Below are 15,224 nucleotides of genomic sequence, written 5' to 3'. Positions count from 1 at the left end.
GTAGTAAACCAATCGACATGTGGCTCAATAGATGCAGTGAATACAGCTCAATGAAATTAACCAATGATGTCATGAACCCAGACAAGACGGCGTTTAGTTTCCTCTGGGATATCTGGGACTTTCACAACATGTACAACGCAGCAATGGTGGGTATATGGTGTACACGTCTTGATTCTCATATCAATAAATCATGAATATTGCTTGATTTTCACATGTACACAAATAGCACAACTTGATTAATGCTACTAAACTCCAGCCACAGCTAGCTTGGCTGAAGCTCAAGCAGTAAAACAGCGTCCAGAAGACAGAAATGGAAACTGTGGCTCCTGTAAAATCCACATGGAGCTTAATCTTTCACTCTGAACTCCCAAGATATTCACATTTGACTTGGTTTGGTATTTGTTGACTCAACTACTGTAGTTACCGGGCTCCTCTAGATGTCCAGTGGGGTCTACAATAATCCGACTGTGAGGCTGTTTTCAGCGCTTCCTGGCAGCTACGGACTGTCCTGTGCTTTAAAGACGAGGTCTTGGAATATGACGTTCAAAAGTATGAAGACTAAATATACGGAGGAACTGCAGGTGTTCCTGCTAATCCCCTTTGACTAACCGCCAACAAACATTCGAGACCAAGGCATGCCATCGTGATTGCCGTTATGAAAATATCATCTTCATGTCAGAGGGGAAGGAGGGCGGCATACATCAGCCATGACAGCACGAGTAAATGTTTGGATTATAGAGGATACTTAATACTGTCAACAGGAATGGAGTCTTTTTCAAAAGTCCATCCACGTTTGTCGACGAGTAGTTTGAGAAAAACAAGAGAAAGAGTCTACGGCCATCGGCTCTGTGATGTACGTATGCTAACATGCTAAATTTGGACTTGGTGATGATGGCGCTAGATAAAAAGTCAGACGATCACCTTTCAAAACAAGATCATCTTGAGCTCGAAAGAAATTGTGGATATTTATTTGCTATTTTCTGACATTTTGTTGACTAAACAATGAATCGATATCTACAGCAGCGCTTTGGAGCTAGATGCTAACGTGATCATGCTGAAATGCTGACGTTTAGCAAGTATCATGTTCACCAAGTACATCATCTTAGTTTAGCGCATTAGCATGCTAACAACGATGGAAACCAGAGACTGTATGTAAGAAGTGGACGTGGTCGTTGTGACGTCACCCGTTGGTTTGTGAACAGCGGTTTTGAAGCCTTGGGTTCGACATTTTGGCCGTCGCCATCTTGGCTTTTTGCAACCAGTGAACAGAAGTGACCATATTTGGACTGTGGAGGAGTGACGCCGTGGTAGAGATGCTGTATACGGCTCTGGTAGCGGTAACATACTGTCAAAATGGACCATAATTTACTAAATGAACATCATGCTGTATTGAAGAAGACTTGAAACTAGAGATTGCGACCATAAACTCATGTTTACAATATTTACTGAGGGAATAAATCAAGAGAGAAGTAGAGTCATTTTCTCATAGACTTCTATACAACCAGAGGAGTCGCCCCCTGATGGACATTAGAGAGAATGCAAGTTTAAGGAACTTCCCTTTTCAGAACTCGAGGTTGCAGCCTGATAAAAGGGAGTATCATTAGTTTTGCAGGTATTTAGTCATAAACCAAAATAATGGGTAACAAATAAAAACCTTTGACCTCATGATGGCGATAGATGAAAAGTCAGCGTATTCAACTTATTACAATTCATCCTGAGGGCAACATAAATAAGTGAACCAAATTTCATGGCAATCCATCAAATATGTGTTACATTATACACAAAAAACCTGCAACCTGCTGCTGACTCTGGAGGAAATATGAAGTGATAGCAAAAAATACCATCCTCTGGGGACCATGAATTTATTGCCAATCCATCTTATTTCCGTTTGTACCAAAAGGTGGACGAACACTCAACACTTCATCCACATTCCTCACCTAAATAACCAGACTCTGTTCCTTCCTGCAGAGCACCTCACTTTAAATGAATGCACCTCATTAACTTTAACGGCCACAATCTTTCAAACAGCCGCATATCTGGGGAATGAGCAGAGCGTCCCAGTTTAAAGTTGCACTACGCAGAGTCTTCAAAATGGTGGCATCATCAGACCTCAGCTGTTGCTATGACTGAGCAACTCCTACCTGACCTGAATCTCTAGGAAGATAACAAATAGTGACAAAAAAAAACCCACATGGAGAACCAAATAAACCAAGCTGTTTATCATCAAGGGAAATGTCAAAACACGTCCACATGCAAAAAACAAAGTTTGACCACCAAAGACTAAAAAAACTGAATTAAAATGACACTTTGTCAAAAGAATTATTTTTGTCCGCTTATTAATATAGATGTTAATAATGACAACTCTTGAATAAATGTATACGTTTCATTTTAACTCCAAATGAATTGTGATTCCTGTGTTGAGCACTGCTCGATTTATTGAATTTTCAAGTACTTAAGTTATATTAATATATATTTGGATATGATGCAAAATTCAATGGCATGTCAGAGGAAAATGTGATTTTAATTGTCGCAAATGATCTAAATCAGTGATGAACAATTAGTTAGATCAATAAACCATTTCTGAGATAATATATATATATATATATATATATATATATATATATATATATATATATTAAGAAAAAATCCAACAATGCCACTTCAAATCTATGAACAGGCCAAATTCATGTGCAACAGCTAAACCTTTACCCTCTACCAAGATAATGGATGCACAATAAATACATACACAATAAAGTTTAATGGAGTAAAGACCTCTGTGCAGACTCTGGATCAGGTCATCTATAACCCCACATGGGTTATAGATGTTTCCACGAAACCAAACAACACATTCAGTACTCTGGTTGTTTAGTCTGAGCTCGATGTCCGACTTAAAGGGAGCGATCCAAAAGCGGCGATGTGTTAATGCCTCCGTCATTCTCAAACGTCTGGCTTATGTACTTAAAACCACTTTGTCATTCTGGTTTGTTTCGTTCGGTCCAAAACCGAGCAAAGTGACGTCTGTCTCAACGGTTCCGTGTCAAATCTCATGCGAAGAATGTTCAACTTTTTTGTTTTGGGAAGTGGATTAGAAACATTTATTCAAGTAGTTTAACCAAGTACAAATGTAAGAGACTTTACTTAACTTAAGTATTTCCTTTTCATGACACTTTATACTTCTACTTTACCACATTTCAGATTAAATATTGTACTTTTCTACATTCATCTGCTCATATTTACTTCACAAATTAGGATTCTACATAGAAAACTCATGAAAGATGTATAAATGTATACATTGCAGGAGATTAAATATACCCACAAGTATCAATTTTAGCTTAAAACTATCAATAAAGACTGATTAATGATATTTTTTAATGCTTGTATTTTAAATATATGTGTGTTCATAGATGGGTTGTATATTTAATTATCATAGACTTGTAGCGTCTTTTGTGGGAAACTGAACATAAACAGGAAACTTGCTTGTTTACAAAATAAAACTCTGCTACTAACCTAATTCAGTTTCTGTTAAATCAAAGAAAGCTTTTTAAATGATGTCTTTTAAAAAGGTAATTCTTTTTTTCATCCGTCTCCATCCGGTCCAGACATTTGTCTGGGTATTTCTGGAGGTCATACAGTACAGTTAGCATTTCCTTAGTTTCACCTGAAAGAGGAAAACAGAAGGAAAAGTGGACATTTTCAGTCTGAAGTTCATTAACTTTCCATCTGCTTGTACAGAAGAGGAATTTCCACTCTGTCTTCTTGTTCGTGGTCCCAGCTCAACAGGTGCCCAAACTACATCTTTTTTCGACCTCATCTTTCCACTTTCTGCATCACTGCAGGTGTAAATTATCCCGTTATGCTAAAGACAAACACATGCATTGGATGTAAGTGATTTAAAATACTACATAGGAACTGGCCGAGCCAAACAACAGTCAACATCCTCCCAACAGAGAGGGCGACGCCGGAACATCTCTGTGGAGATTCATTCGGCAACAGAGGAGCTGGAAACAGATCGACGTGTGCAGCAGCGCGTCATCTTTTCCACTCAGCCGTAGTTTCACATTTGAGTGTTGGGGAAAAAGAGGATGCAGATGTTTATCCCCACAGCCTGCAAACATCCTCGTGTCAGCATGACGACCAGTCCTCCAGGTTAAACAAGAGAACGCTCCACTTGTCCGTGTCCTCCAGAATAAAACCGTCTTCTGATTGGACAACGTTATGGTTAAAAGGCACAACTTGTGTCAGGGAACGATAATGTTCTAAATGAGGCGCTGATTCAGTTTTGTGGTCATTTTGGAAGCTGTTGACTTTAACTAAATGTATTTGTACAGCAAAGGCAAAGGCCAAATTGCATTTACATGCATTTTGCATGTAAACGCAATATAGATTGCTCTCATGTAATACTTGATCATCTCAAATGAACTGAACATTTGGTTTAAGGACTGCAACACACAATTATTTTCATTTTCCACATTAAAAGAGCCCAATGTGACATCTTCAAATTGCTTGTTTCACCCAAAATATATTCAGCTTACAATTATATAAACGGGGGTGAAGATACCATTTTTATTCTTGATCTATATAACTGAAATGGTGTATTGACTAACAAAAATAGTTTTTTTTGTTGATCAACTAATGGTTCATCACTAATTTGTATATGAAGATTGAAATAAAGTTTAAAGTGTGAGGGCAGCAGGTTTCTGTTGCATCTTCAGTCTCGAGAGGAGGACTTTTTACTCTGTTGATGATCTGACGCCTTACATATAAATACAGGTTTCTCTTTGTGGCCACTCTCGGCCTCCGTACAAAAAAATGTACTTAGCTTGGTGAAGTGTAGCGGGTCTTCCGTCTTCAAAACGGTCCTTCAAAGATGTCTGAAATGTTGGCATCCAGTTGAGCTGTTTTATGAAGTAATGTATTAAAAGTAGCGGAAGCCACACGGCTCCTCCGGTGAGCATGACGTCCAGCCACAGGTGAGGCTCGAGGCTTCAATTAGCCGCGCCATCGAGAAGGGTGCGCTCGATTTATGAGCCGACAGGTAGAGTGTGGAGTCATGTGTGAGTGAGACAAGCACCACACAGGAGTTTTATAAAAGTATGAGTGAATAATATATATTATATAAATTATATATTAAAATATTATTTTATTTTTATCTTCATCTATTTTATTTTTATTTTTATTTTTTTTAATTTATTTTATTTTTGTTATTTTAGTTATTTAGACTTCCAGAAGTGAAAGAAAAGCTCAAGTAAAATAAAATTCTTCATTACAGGTGAAATGTAGTTATTATGCAGAAAAATGCCCCTGTGAATGTTCATTATTATGTATTTTATTATTGGATTATTGATAATATTGCATTAATGCTAAAGATAGAATGATAAACACTGTATGTGTCACGTGGGACACATACAGTGGTCATAAATACACATGTACATTCATATATATGGACTATACTGTACACAGGTTGAGAAGCATTTTAATGTTGTAGCAGGTTTAACTCATTTGATCTGTTTCCTGTTCTGTTGGTCGCTTTGATCTAGAATATTCTGTTGTATTTTATAAGATCATCAAATATGGCTGCAGAAAGAGGTCATAGGAAAACTGTATAGTGAATCACTGTCCCCATCTCCTCGTCCCACCACATCCTTTAAAGGTGACCACTTATTCTGTCAGCTCACTTCCTCCCTAACTCCTCTGCAGAGTCTGACTCACCAAGACTCATTACAAAACTATTTAAAGTTCCCTTTTCCTCCAAAAGTTCTGTTCATGTTTGGTACAAACTCGTCCTGTTTTTGAGCATTTAAGAAGTGAAAGGACACAAATGAATCTTTATTTTTAAATCCGCTCGGCCGTGAACAAAGCTCAGCGTTGTTCCGAGGGCCAAACTGCTCACTTTACTCTTTGTATGAAGAAGTTCACTTCCAGTAATTGTCTCAAAATGCAGATTAATTTAAATTACTGTGCACATAAAAGTACAATGTTCCCTGTTTTCCTGGTTTTTATTTTTAGTGTACTCTATAACTGCATTCAGAGCAACAAGGCTGTTTATTTAGCACCCTCTAGTGGGCAAAGATGGGAAGTAACTGTACAACTTTGAGGTACTTGTGCTTTATTAAGAGGTAAAAGTATCTAATATTTCACCAAAACAGCAAATGAATACACATTTGTGTGACAGAACTAGTTTTCCTTCTTTCCGATCCCTCAAATGTATCTCAGGGTTCAGATGAAATACCACCTAAAATACTTAAAGTAGTTAAAGAAAAGTGAAATACTGCTTTCACATTGATGCATCAGTATTAATCTAATGATGTCACATATAATAATTCAGTCTCAGGGGCTATTGTTCTTCATAACGTTTTGATTCTTCATGTATCAAAAAGTTACTGATAATACTTAGTTTTTTCCCGCTAAATAGGATTTTGAATGCTGGAGTATTTTTATATTGTTGTACTTTTTCTACAGAGAAATGAATTGAAAATACTCAACAAGCTGAAACCAGCAAACTTTATTACATACTGCATGTCCTTTTTTAATCGCAACACATCAATATTATCAACATCAGAATATATATATATATATATATATATATATATATATATATATATATATATATATATATATATATATATATATATATATATATATATATATATATATATATATTTCAAGGTACATAAATCACTCAACAAAATACCCTGTTTTGGACAAACAACCGATACAAAGTGCACAAATAAAGTTGGTTCAAGTCGACTGCATCACATTTACAGAACTGCTGTTTTGCGTTTAGAAAAAAATAAAATCTACATCTTACATTCAAAAAGAAAACCTCGGGAGGGTTTTTGTACTCATGGGGCAGTATTGATATTCTTAGAGAAGAGGTGACCCATGCATCGTATTAAAATGGCACACACACACACACACACGCAGCACAAATTGAAATATAAACATATTTGGCACCATATTTTAGCATAGAACATAAAAAATAACTTGCAAATACAACATTGTTAGTATACGGAGGTAATATTTGATTTTGGCACGATACAAGACCACTTCCAAAAAATGTCATGTTCATCCTACTCATTACATGCTCAGTCTTCACTGAAACGCTTTTCTTCTTTCTTGTCTTTTAAAGTTTAAAGTTAAGAGTAGAAACCTCACTTACAGCATGAAGTCCTAAAACCTCACTTCATGAGTAAAACCTCGACGACGACGAGGACAGCAGCGATTCTTTCCTTGAAAAGTTCAAAGAAAACGGTTCTTCAGCAACGAGTGACGTGAACAAATGAGTCGAGTATGACTTCTGTAAACCCTTAAAGCCAAACGGTGTCATCAAAATATAACAGACATAATCGTATATATATATTGCACTCTAGAAGGGGGGAGGGGGGGGGGGGGTCGTCCTGGCCTGTTCAAACCATCTTGACAAACAAAAAGCTGGTATATAGATATAGAATTAATAAGGTATTCAGTAATACTATGTTTATTATAACATCTCGTGTATATTAACATTGATATATAGATTATTTCAACATTATGATATGAAAGATACGTATTTATAAATTGCTATGAATATAGGCGGCTGCTGCTGTTGAACAGACGGCAGCTGCCAGATATAACATAATAACTATTCTATGATTATTGTTTTCGTCCAAACAAATCACAAATAAAACGCTTTCACACGGCGGCCCACGGGGTGGGGGGGTGAGGTGGGGGGGGGGGGGTCTGTGGTTGGATCGGGGGGGGGGGGTTAACCCAATGCGAAAAACTCCATAGTGAATAAATGGATTGAAGCCTCCCATGCACAGAGAGGTTTCAATACAGGTGGAGACTGGTTTTCAAACAGGCCAGCGTGAAACCTCAAAAAACCTCAGCATGCATGCTAAGTGAGAAGAACAGCAATCTCTGGTGGACACATAGAAGAATTACATGTTATAATGTGGATTATTGTGCAGTGAGAGCACATGTTAAAAACACTAAAGAGTTATCTGGAGAGGCTGCGCTGAACATCCGCAATAAGCCACGCCCCCGTTCACCCAACGACAAAAGTGTCACAATCTCTCGTTTTTCACGTCGCTTCTCAGCCTCCGCACACATTTACCTCATGTATATTTGCACCAACATATATATATTTATTTTTATATATATATGTATATTATAGATTCTATCTTAAGAGCAGCAGAAACACACACTTTGTATACTTGCATGGACAGAAAACAAGGAACGGACAATTCCTTCATTTTGCGGTAAAAACCTGTGTTGACCTTGAGTCTGTGGTGGGGGCACAGTACTATGTGTTGATGTGAGCTAGTGAGCGTATCCTGGGTGGAGGAGGTGGGGTGGTGGGGGGGGGGGGGGACTCCAGCTATGTTTGATGTTATGTCAGAGTTTAATGCCTCAGGCTTGACCGGCAAGCTGCCCTGACTCCTTGGTAACTCCACTGTATCTTCCACAGATGTACCAAACCACCAATCAGAACCACCAAAAGAAAACCCTAAAAGGAACAAATAACACTAAGTTTACATGTTAAAAGTAGCCTGGCTCCAAAGACGTGCAGGCAATGTCCACCATCACGGATGGCTAATTCACTAACGAGTTGAACAACAAACGAGGAAGCTTTTTCTTAAAGCTCAGTGAGAGAAATAAGGAGTCATTTTATACTTTAAAAAACGCCAGCGGCATGCCAAAAAAAAAAATTAAAATAAAAAATTGGCAAAGAAATGCCTGTAATCTTATTCATAACATAACTCCACGTTTGTCTATGCAAATTCACTCGACACTGGAATTGAGAAGCTCACAATATCCACAATCTGCAAGGAAAAAAAGCAACAAAAAAAAAGCTGCAATCAAGCCATGCTCTAAGTCTATTATAAGTCATCAGAATGATCCCGCCAGCTGTCTGTAATCTACAGCCCTGTTCTAACACGCGCCCCCTCAACTGTAGGGGCTTAAAACAAGACGCTTACTCACTCTTTCTCATCAACTGTTCACTTTGACGTCTCTGCTCAAACTCAACACTGCGCTGACCTCGCTGCACCGGTGCTCAAGTGACATTTTACCCCTACCCCCCCCCCAAAAAAAGGCTTTTTGCACCCCGAAAATGTACGGCAATGGACGGTGGTCCTCGCATCGAGACCACCTGGATATGACGATGTCAGCGCCGTCCGGACGGAGCCGACTGCAGCCACACTGCAGCCACACTGCAAGGGGGGGGGGGTGTGTGACAGTGAGAGGCCTGAACAGAGCCCTAAGAAGGGACCACCATTGAGCCCAAATGAAGCTTTTTAATGGTCAAAAGAGCTGCCTGGTTGCCAAACCGGGGGTATGTGGGGGGGGGGGATGTCTAGAGGCCGGTGAGGTCCACGATGGCCTTGATGAAGATGGTGTCGTCGCGGATGTACGAGTTCTTGGCGTCGAGCTTGGAGAGCGGGCAGAAGAGCGGACAGCCGCTGGCGATGTTCATCTCGCTCACCGGCCGCTGGAAGGAGGAGGAAGTGACGTCGGGTCGAAAGGCGTCGATGATGTGCTCCCTGTTGCTCTGGTCCAGCAGCATCAGAGTCACCTGGGAGGAAAACACGAGAGACGTTATTGGAACAGCGCTCGTCTACTCGTTAAGGTATCCATTAATTAAGGCCGACTCCAGAGCGACTTTCCCTCTGCATGAAAAAAAAAATGCAACTTGTTTCTTTTGTGATGAAAACGAGTCGTTTCTATGATTCGCCTCACCATCAAGATAAAATCCTGTTGGTGATATTAAATGCCCCTTTAGATCTGCAGGCGTCTTACCTTCTGGTTGAAAGGCCATTTGAGCAGAGCGTCACTCAGTCCCCTCATCACCACAAAGAACAGGGACAAGTGGCTGCCGCGCCCCGTCCCGTCTCCGTTCAGGTAGATCCGCAGACACATCTTGTAGCCGTACTTACTGGTGTAGAAGGCTGGAGGGGAGAAAGGGGAGAAAGGGGAGAAAGGGGGAGATAGTGAAGCTTCTGTAACACAGGGTCTAAACGTGAGATGTGAGAGGCGGGGCTTTTGAGAACAAGTGCTTTTGTTCGGCAAAAGTGGGACATTTAAGCCTTATCGTGTTTTGCCATTTTAATTATTAACGGACGATACGTTACCTGGTGAGAACATGGCAGGGGCTCGACCTGCGATGGCATCCTGTCTCTTTTTGGCGAAATCGGAGATCCTCCAGACAAAGACGCCGTCAAAGGTTGTGGCAGACATTTCCCTCAGCCGGCCCTCCATCTCAGCGACCGTCAGGTCCTTCAGCCCCACCGTCCTCTCCAGCTGTCGCACCTGGACGACGAACACAAATAAATATATTGATAAAGCCTCACGAAAAAAATTAAAGGATTTTGTCACTTCTATTATTATACTTTTTTATAATTATCCTATTTGGGGGATTATCATGCTCTTAAATTATGAAACTACAGTTCCCATAATGCTTTAGTGGATGTAAATAGGAAGTGTAACGTCAGTATGGACTCAGTGAGTAATTCCATTCTGACCTTGTTGCTCAGAGCCTCGATCTTGTCCTGGTCCAGTTTGTGCTGCCGGTTGCTGGCCTCCATGGTGGTGGCGAACCTCTCCACCTCTCTGTTCAGGACACACACCACGTTCTCAAACGTGCCGGATTTGACCTCGAGCTCCGTGCACCTGCGACCCAGCTCCACCACTTTGGTCTTCTCGCTGTGGAGCTGGAGCTCCAGCGCCGCGCCCACCGAGCTGGGCAGAGGCGTGAAGGAGGTGGACACGGACAGAGTGGGAGCCAGAGTGGGCGGCGGAGGGAGGGGAGCTGAAGCGGTCGGACCAGGGGGACCGGAGCTGGAGGATGAGGAGGAGGCGGCGGCGGCGGCTCCCTGCACGGGAGGCCCAGAGGAGGTGGTGCAAAGCTGGGAGACTCTGGCCTCGAGCTCCCTGAGGGACTGCTGGAGTTCCACCAGTTTGTGTCCGGCTATTTCCAGTCCCTGGGGCTGCAGGCCCTCCATGCTCACTTTCATGCCCATAATGTAGTGCAGCAACAGGTTGAGGTGCTCGTAGGCAAAGGCGCGCTCGTGGTCATGAATCTTTTCCTTTTCCACCTACAAGGCAGGAGGTGAATGAAACAAACAACACATGCATGCAGTCCTATCAGTCGGAGAGATTCTTTGGAACCTTCTCGACTTAAAAAATCAAATATATCAGGTTACTTACAGACATGTCACATCCCACGACATGAAATCGACACGGAGTTCTGAATTTGCTGCAGAACTTAATATGGTCCACATACTGAAAAATAAACAGTAAAAAAGTGTTATTTGCAAACTTAGCAAAGGAGCCCAGAAGTTCAATTAAACAGCATTTATAGCTGTTTAGAAAACATGAGAAAATATTCCAGAAATACTCTTTAAAAATGACATTATAAAGTCTTTTTTCTTTATTCAAACAAAGATATTAACCCAACATGAAGATATACTGAGGTTACTTTGTGTTATTTCATATTTTCATACAGAAATCATCATAATAATCATTATTCACACACTGGTGATAAGTAGCTCCATGGGACCGTGAACCTTTTAATTCAACTAAATGTTTCCGTGTTGTTTCACAGATTCACCTTTTCTCTGGGTATTTTCTTCTTGGCACAGCCTTCACAGATCATCGGGTACTTGGGACAGATCTCATCATGTGCCTGAAATAAAATGAAAATTAAACAACAGCAGCAGCGTTGCTCTTCGAGACGTATGAAGAGCAGCAGCGAGGAGCCGAGCGTCTCCGCCGACTTTAAATAAATCATTCCTGACCTTGATGTTTTTGAAGTGAAACGGCTCCTTGCAGTACTTGCAGTTGAGCGTCCTCTCTGGGCACTCTCGCTCGTTATGGCGCTCCTGTTCGTTGAAGCGAATTCGTTCTTTACAGGAGGGGCAGGGGATGATCATGAACTCACACTTCCCCTCGTGGTTCAGCTGTAAGAAATAAATAAAATGAATAAAGAAGTAGAGCTTTTGGTTGTTGGTTCGGTCTTTACAGTAGTAGTTTTACAGCAACAGAATCCGGTTTATTGCCAAGTAGGTTTTAACATTTAGGGAATTTTCTGTGGTGTTTTGGTGCTTTACAATAGTGAGAGGAAATATAAAGAAAAGCTGTAAAAGTACTGAAAAAGACAAAGAACGATACAAAATATGAAACAAAAACTATAAAAAAACATGAAGAATGTATCTGTTTTTAAAATGACAGAGTTGTGAAGTTCTATAGTAGTGCTGTGCATAAGTATGAAGTATAATATATATATATATATATATATAAAAATAAGTATACATAAATATATAGATGCAAAAATATACATACAAATAAAAGCAAAATAAATTAAAATGGCTTCATAGACATTGGGTACAAACATTTTTGGTTTGTCTACAAACAATAAAATCTAATCAAACATGTAAAAATGCAAAAAAGGAAGTCCTGAAAGTAGGTCAAAGGTCACCTCGTAGTCTTTAATGCTGCCCTTCCAACTGCAGTTTTCATTGATACAAACGGCTGAAAGGTTTTCGACTTCCCGTCGCACTGCGTTGTCAGGAAAAGCCTGAGAAAACAAGAGAAAACAAAAAGGATTTTCTCCAGCTGCCCTCTTCCTTTTTTTTTTATAGATTATTAATGTTTTTAAATCAAAACATGGAAGTTAACGTGTGTTTTTAGGAGCGCAAAGATCAAAAACATTTGTCCCGCACGTCTGCTGCTCTCAAATAAAGCATGAGGCCGGAACAAGACCTGAAAAGCTACAAAACGAGCCGGTGAGCCGGTTTCATTCTCGTCCATTATCACGAGCCATGGAAGACGTTTATTGTCCAGTTTACAGAAGAGGGAACGGAAAATAAAGGTACATTTTTAATTCATCATCGCTGTAGTTTGGCTCCTTTGTACCTCAAACTGTTTGGTCATAAAGTTTTAAATAGACTGAGACATCCACTGTGATGAGGTTGTCTCAAGTATCAGGAACTATACTCAGAGACCAACTGTCAGCAGTGAGTACTTTTACTTTTGATACTCTTGACGACAATGTTTGTATTTTTACTGTGTTGTATTGGTACTTCTACTTTTACATCATGTTTTCACAGCATGTCTTTGTCTTTTATTCTATTTAAAGACATCAAAATGAAAGTGAGACTGATAACGTCTTCATTTAAAGTGCTGTATTTAGACCCTGAAGACATTTGTTACTACTGGTTAGTGTACTAATTATATAAACATACATTGTGAATACATGAATGCATGTTGTCTGACTTTTATTCCTTGTTTTACTTTCTTTCTGAATGATACTATTTAGATAGAAGTATTGCATTTTGGACACTTTATCGACCAAACAATTAATTGATTAATGAATAGAAAGTTGAATACTGTTGGAGCTGCCGTGATACAAATGATGTGCATAAATCAAATGAAGAAATTTACTTAAATTTGAGAGAAAAACACTTTTCTTCTTAACTGGATGAAAATGTATTTATACTCACACATCCTTGTTTCAAAATCGATGTAGGATCCTCAAAAATATCCTCTTTAATGCAAGCGCTGCATTTCTGAGGTCCATTACTGCAACAAAACAACATTACACTCTGATGTACTGCAAATCCAAAATATGCAAACAGCACATAAAACACAGTGGTGGAGAGTAAATGTACTTAAGTACTTTACTTAAGTACAATGTTGAGGTAGCTGCAACGTTAAAGTGATGAACACATAATATCATATATACTGTGTCATTCTGAAATGGGTCATTCTGCATAACGAGTACTTTTATTTAAGTTCATTTCACCGTATTCTTCTGTATTTTGACTCAAATAAATGTGTAAATGTGTGACTTTTTCTTGCAGCAAATGCAGTATTACTAATTTTACTTCCTCCACCAAGGCAGATACCGCCCAAGAATACAATAATATCATAAATATAATTCTGAAATAGGTTATTCTTCATAATGAGAACTTTCACTTTTGGTACTTTCAATGTTTTTTCAGCACTTTTTACTAAAGTAAATCTGGTAATGAGTGACTTTTTACTTGCAGCACAGCAGCATTGCAACTTTTACTTCCTCCGGCACTGCAGAACACACACACACACACACACACACACACACACACACACACACACACGGTACACACAGTTTTACCTCCTCACCTCACAGTCCTGTTGAAGCAGTAGGAACAGAAGCGATGTCCACACTGCGCCTGAAACGGCCGTCGGAGGATGTTGTGGCAGCAGTTGCACAGGTGCTTGTCCTCCAGCTGGTTGCCCAGGATCTTCTTGGGGAAGCCGGGTTTGTTGCTCTCCATGGACGAGGGAGGGGACGGCTCCTGCGTGGCCATGGTGTCTGTTCACACGTCACACCTGGAGGTAAAAGGGGGGGGGATACATGGAGGGGGGGGACTTCATCTTGATGCAACAGTTATGGAGAACATGCATTTCCTGTTGTTCGCACTGACAGCCTTTAAAAACGTGAGTGTGAAACATAATCCTGCCTTAATAACCATCATGCCCTCCCCCCCCCTCCCCATCACAGGCCAGCTGGAAGGCCCACACCCTTTGTTTACATTTCGAGTATGCATCCCTGGCTCCTTCCTGTGGTTCACTTGGCCCCAAAAACTGACGCCGCTGCCTCTCTTTGCGCTCACAACAAACACTCTGCCCAGCCTACCCAGTAACGGGGCTGACACATCGCACATCCATTGTCTCTCCTCCGCTTCCTTTTCCGCCTTCCTTGTCGCTGTTGCTAAGCTATCAGCATCCTTTTAGTCAGAAGTGGTACCCAGCGCGCGCCGCCACGCCCCTTTCAAATCTGAAGCTTGCAGCCTGAGAGACACCGTTTACCAACTGGAAGGGAGAAGAAGAAGAAAAGGAAGCTTTGCTGCAAATGTTGCAATCACTAGTTTGCACTTACCAGCGTTTTTTTTGTTTTTTTTGTTTAGTCTAAACTGTCATCGCGTGCAGAGGCTGTGGAATCACCTTTCCCGGCCGCAGGTAGTCGCTCGCGCAGCGTGCCGATGTCGCGTGTGGTTTTGCAGCCGACTGGAGGTGTTTTCTTCAACGTTAGCCACATAATATAGACGCGCTCCCCCGAAAGCGATGGCTGTTATTGTCCAATATCGCCATTGCACTTTCAGGCTGCCTCTTACGTCATGTGGTGGGCCGAACGCGGGTTGATAGGCAGACGAGATGTGGAGGCGCGCGTGCCATTGGTTCAAAACCCCCACGAGTGGGCG

General features: G+C 40.7%; 1 protein-coding gene across 2 annotated transcripts; it reads right to left on the bottom strand.

The window, feature by feature from the left end:
• Positions 1 to 6,675: 6,675 nt before the first annotated feature.
• Positions 6,676 to 15,120, bottom strand: LOC137869258 (TNF receptor-associated factor 2-like). 2 transcript variants are annotated; one of them, XM_068706531.1, is made up of 11 exons: positions 14,556 to 15,120; positions 14,143 to 14,352; positions 13,482 to 13,560; positions 12,458 to 12,556; positions 11,778 to 11,939; positions 11,591 to 11,665; positions 11,188 to 11,262; positions 10,503 to 11,075; positions 10,113 to 10,290; positions 9,781 to 9,929; positions 6,676 to 9,556 (listed from the first exon to the last, which is right to left on the bottom strand). In XM_068706531.1, the coding sequence occupies exons 2-11, from the start codon at positions 14,328 to 14,330 to the stop codon at positions 9,338 to 9,340; spliced, it is 1,797 nt and encodes a 598-aa protein (XP_068562632.1). In that variant the 5' UTR covers positions 14,331 to 14,352; positions 14,556 to 15,120; the 3' UTR covers positions 6,676 to 9,337. The 2 variants fall into 2 exon arrangements, with proteins under 2 accessions (XP_068562632.1, XP_068562631.1); XM_068706530.1 differs by having other exon boundaries at positions 14,903 to 15,120.
• Between the last annotated feature and the right edge of the window lie 104 nt (positions 15,121 to 15,224).

This window comes from Cebidichthys violaceus, unplaced genomic scaffold, assembly GCF_023349555.1.
Source record: "Cebidichthys violaceus isolate CVI_PGR_0920_01 unplaced genomic scaffold, fCebVio1.0.p SCAF_12, whole genome shotgun sequence".
Classification (NCBI taxonomy): Eukaryota; Metazoa; Chordata; class Actinopteri; order Perciformes; family Stichaeidae; genus Cebidichthys; species Cebidichthys violaceus.
Note: the sequence above shows the minus strand (reverse complement) of the source record. Positions and strands in the feature narration are given on the sequence as shown.

Coding starts and splice junctions, on each gene's coding strand:
- LOC137869258 (XM_068706531.1), bottom strand. CDS start 14,330: ATGGCCACGCAGGAGCCGTCCCCTCCCTCGTCCATGGAGAGCAACAAA. Junction 11,076..11,187: donor TCGTGGGATGTGACATGTCT/GTAAGTAACCTG, acceptor CCTGCCTTGTAG/GTGGAAAAGGAAAAGATTCA. Junction 10,291..10,502: donor TCGAGGCTCTGAGCAACAAG/GTCAGAATGGAA, acceptor TTCGTCGTCCAG/GTGCGACAGCTGGAGAGGAC.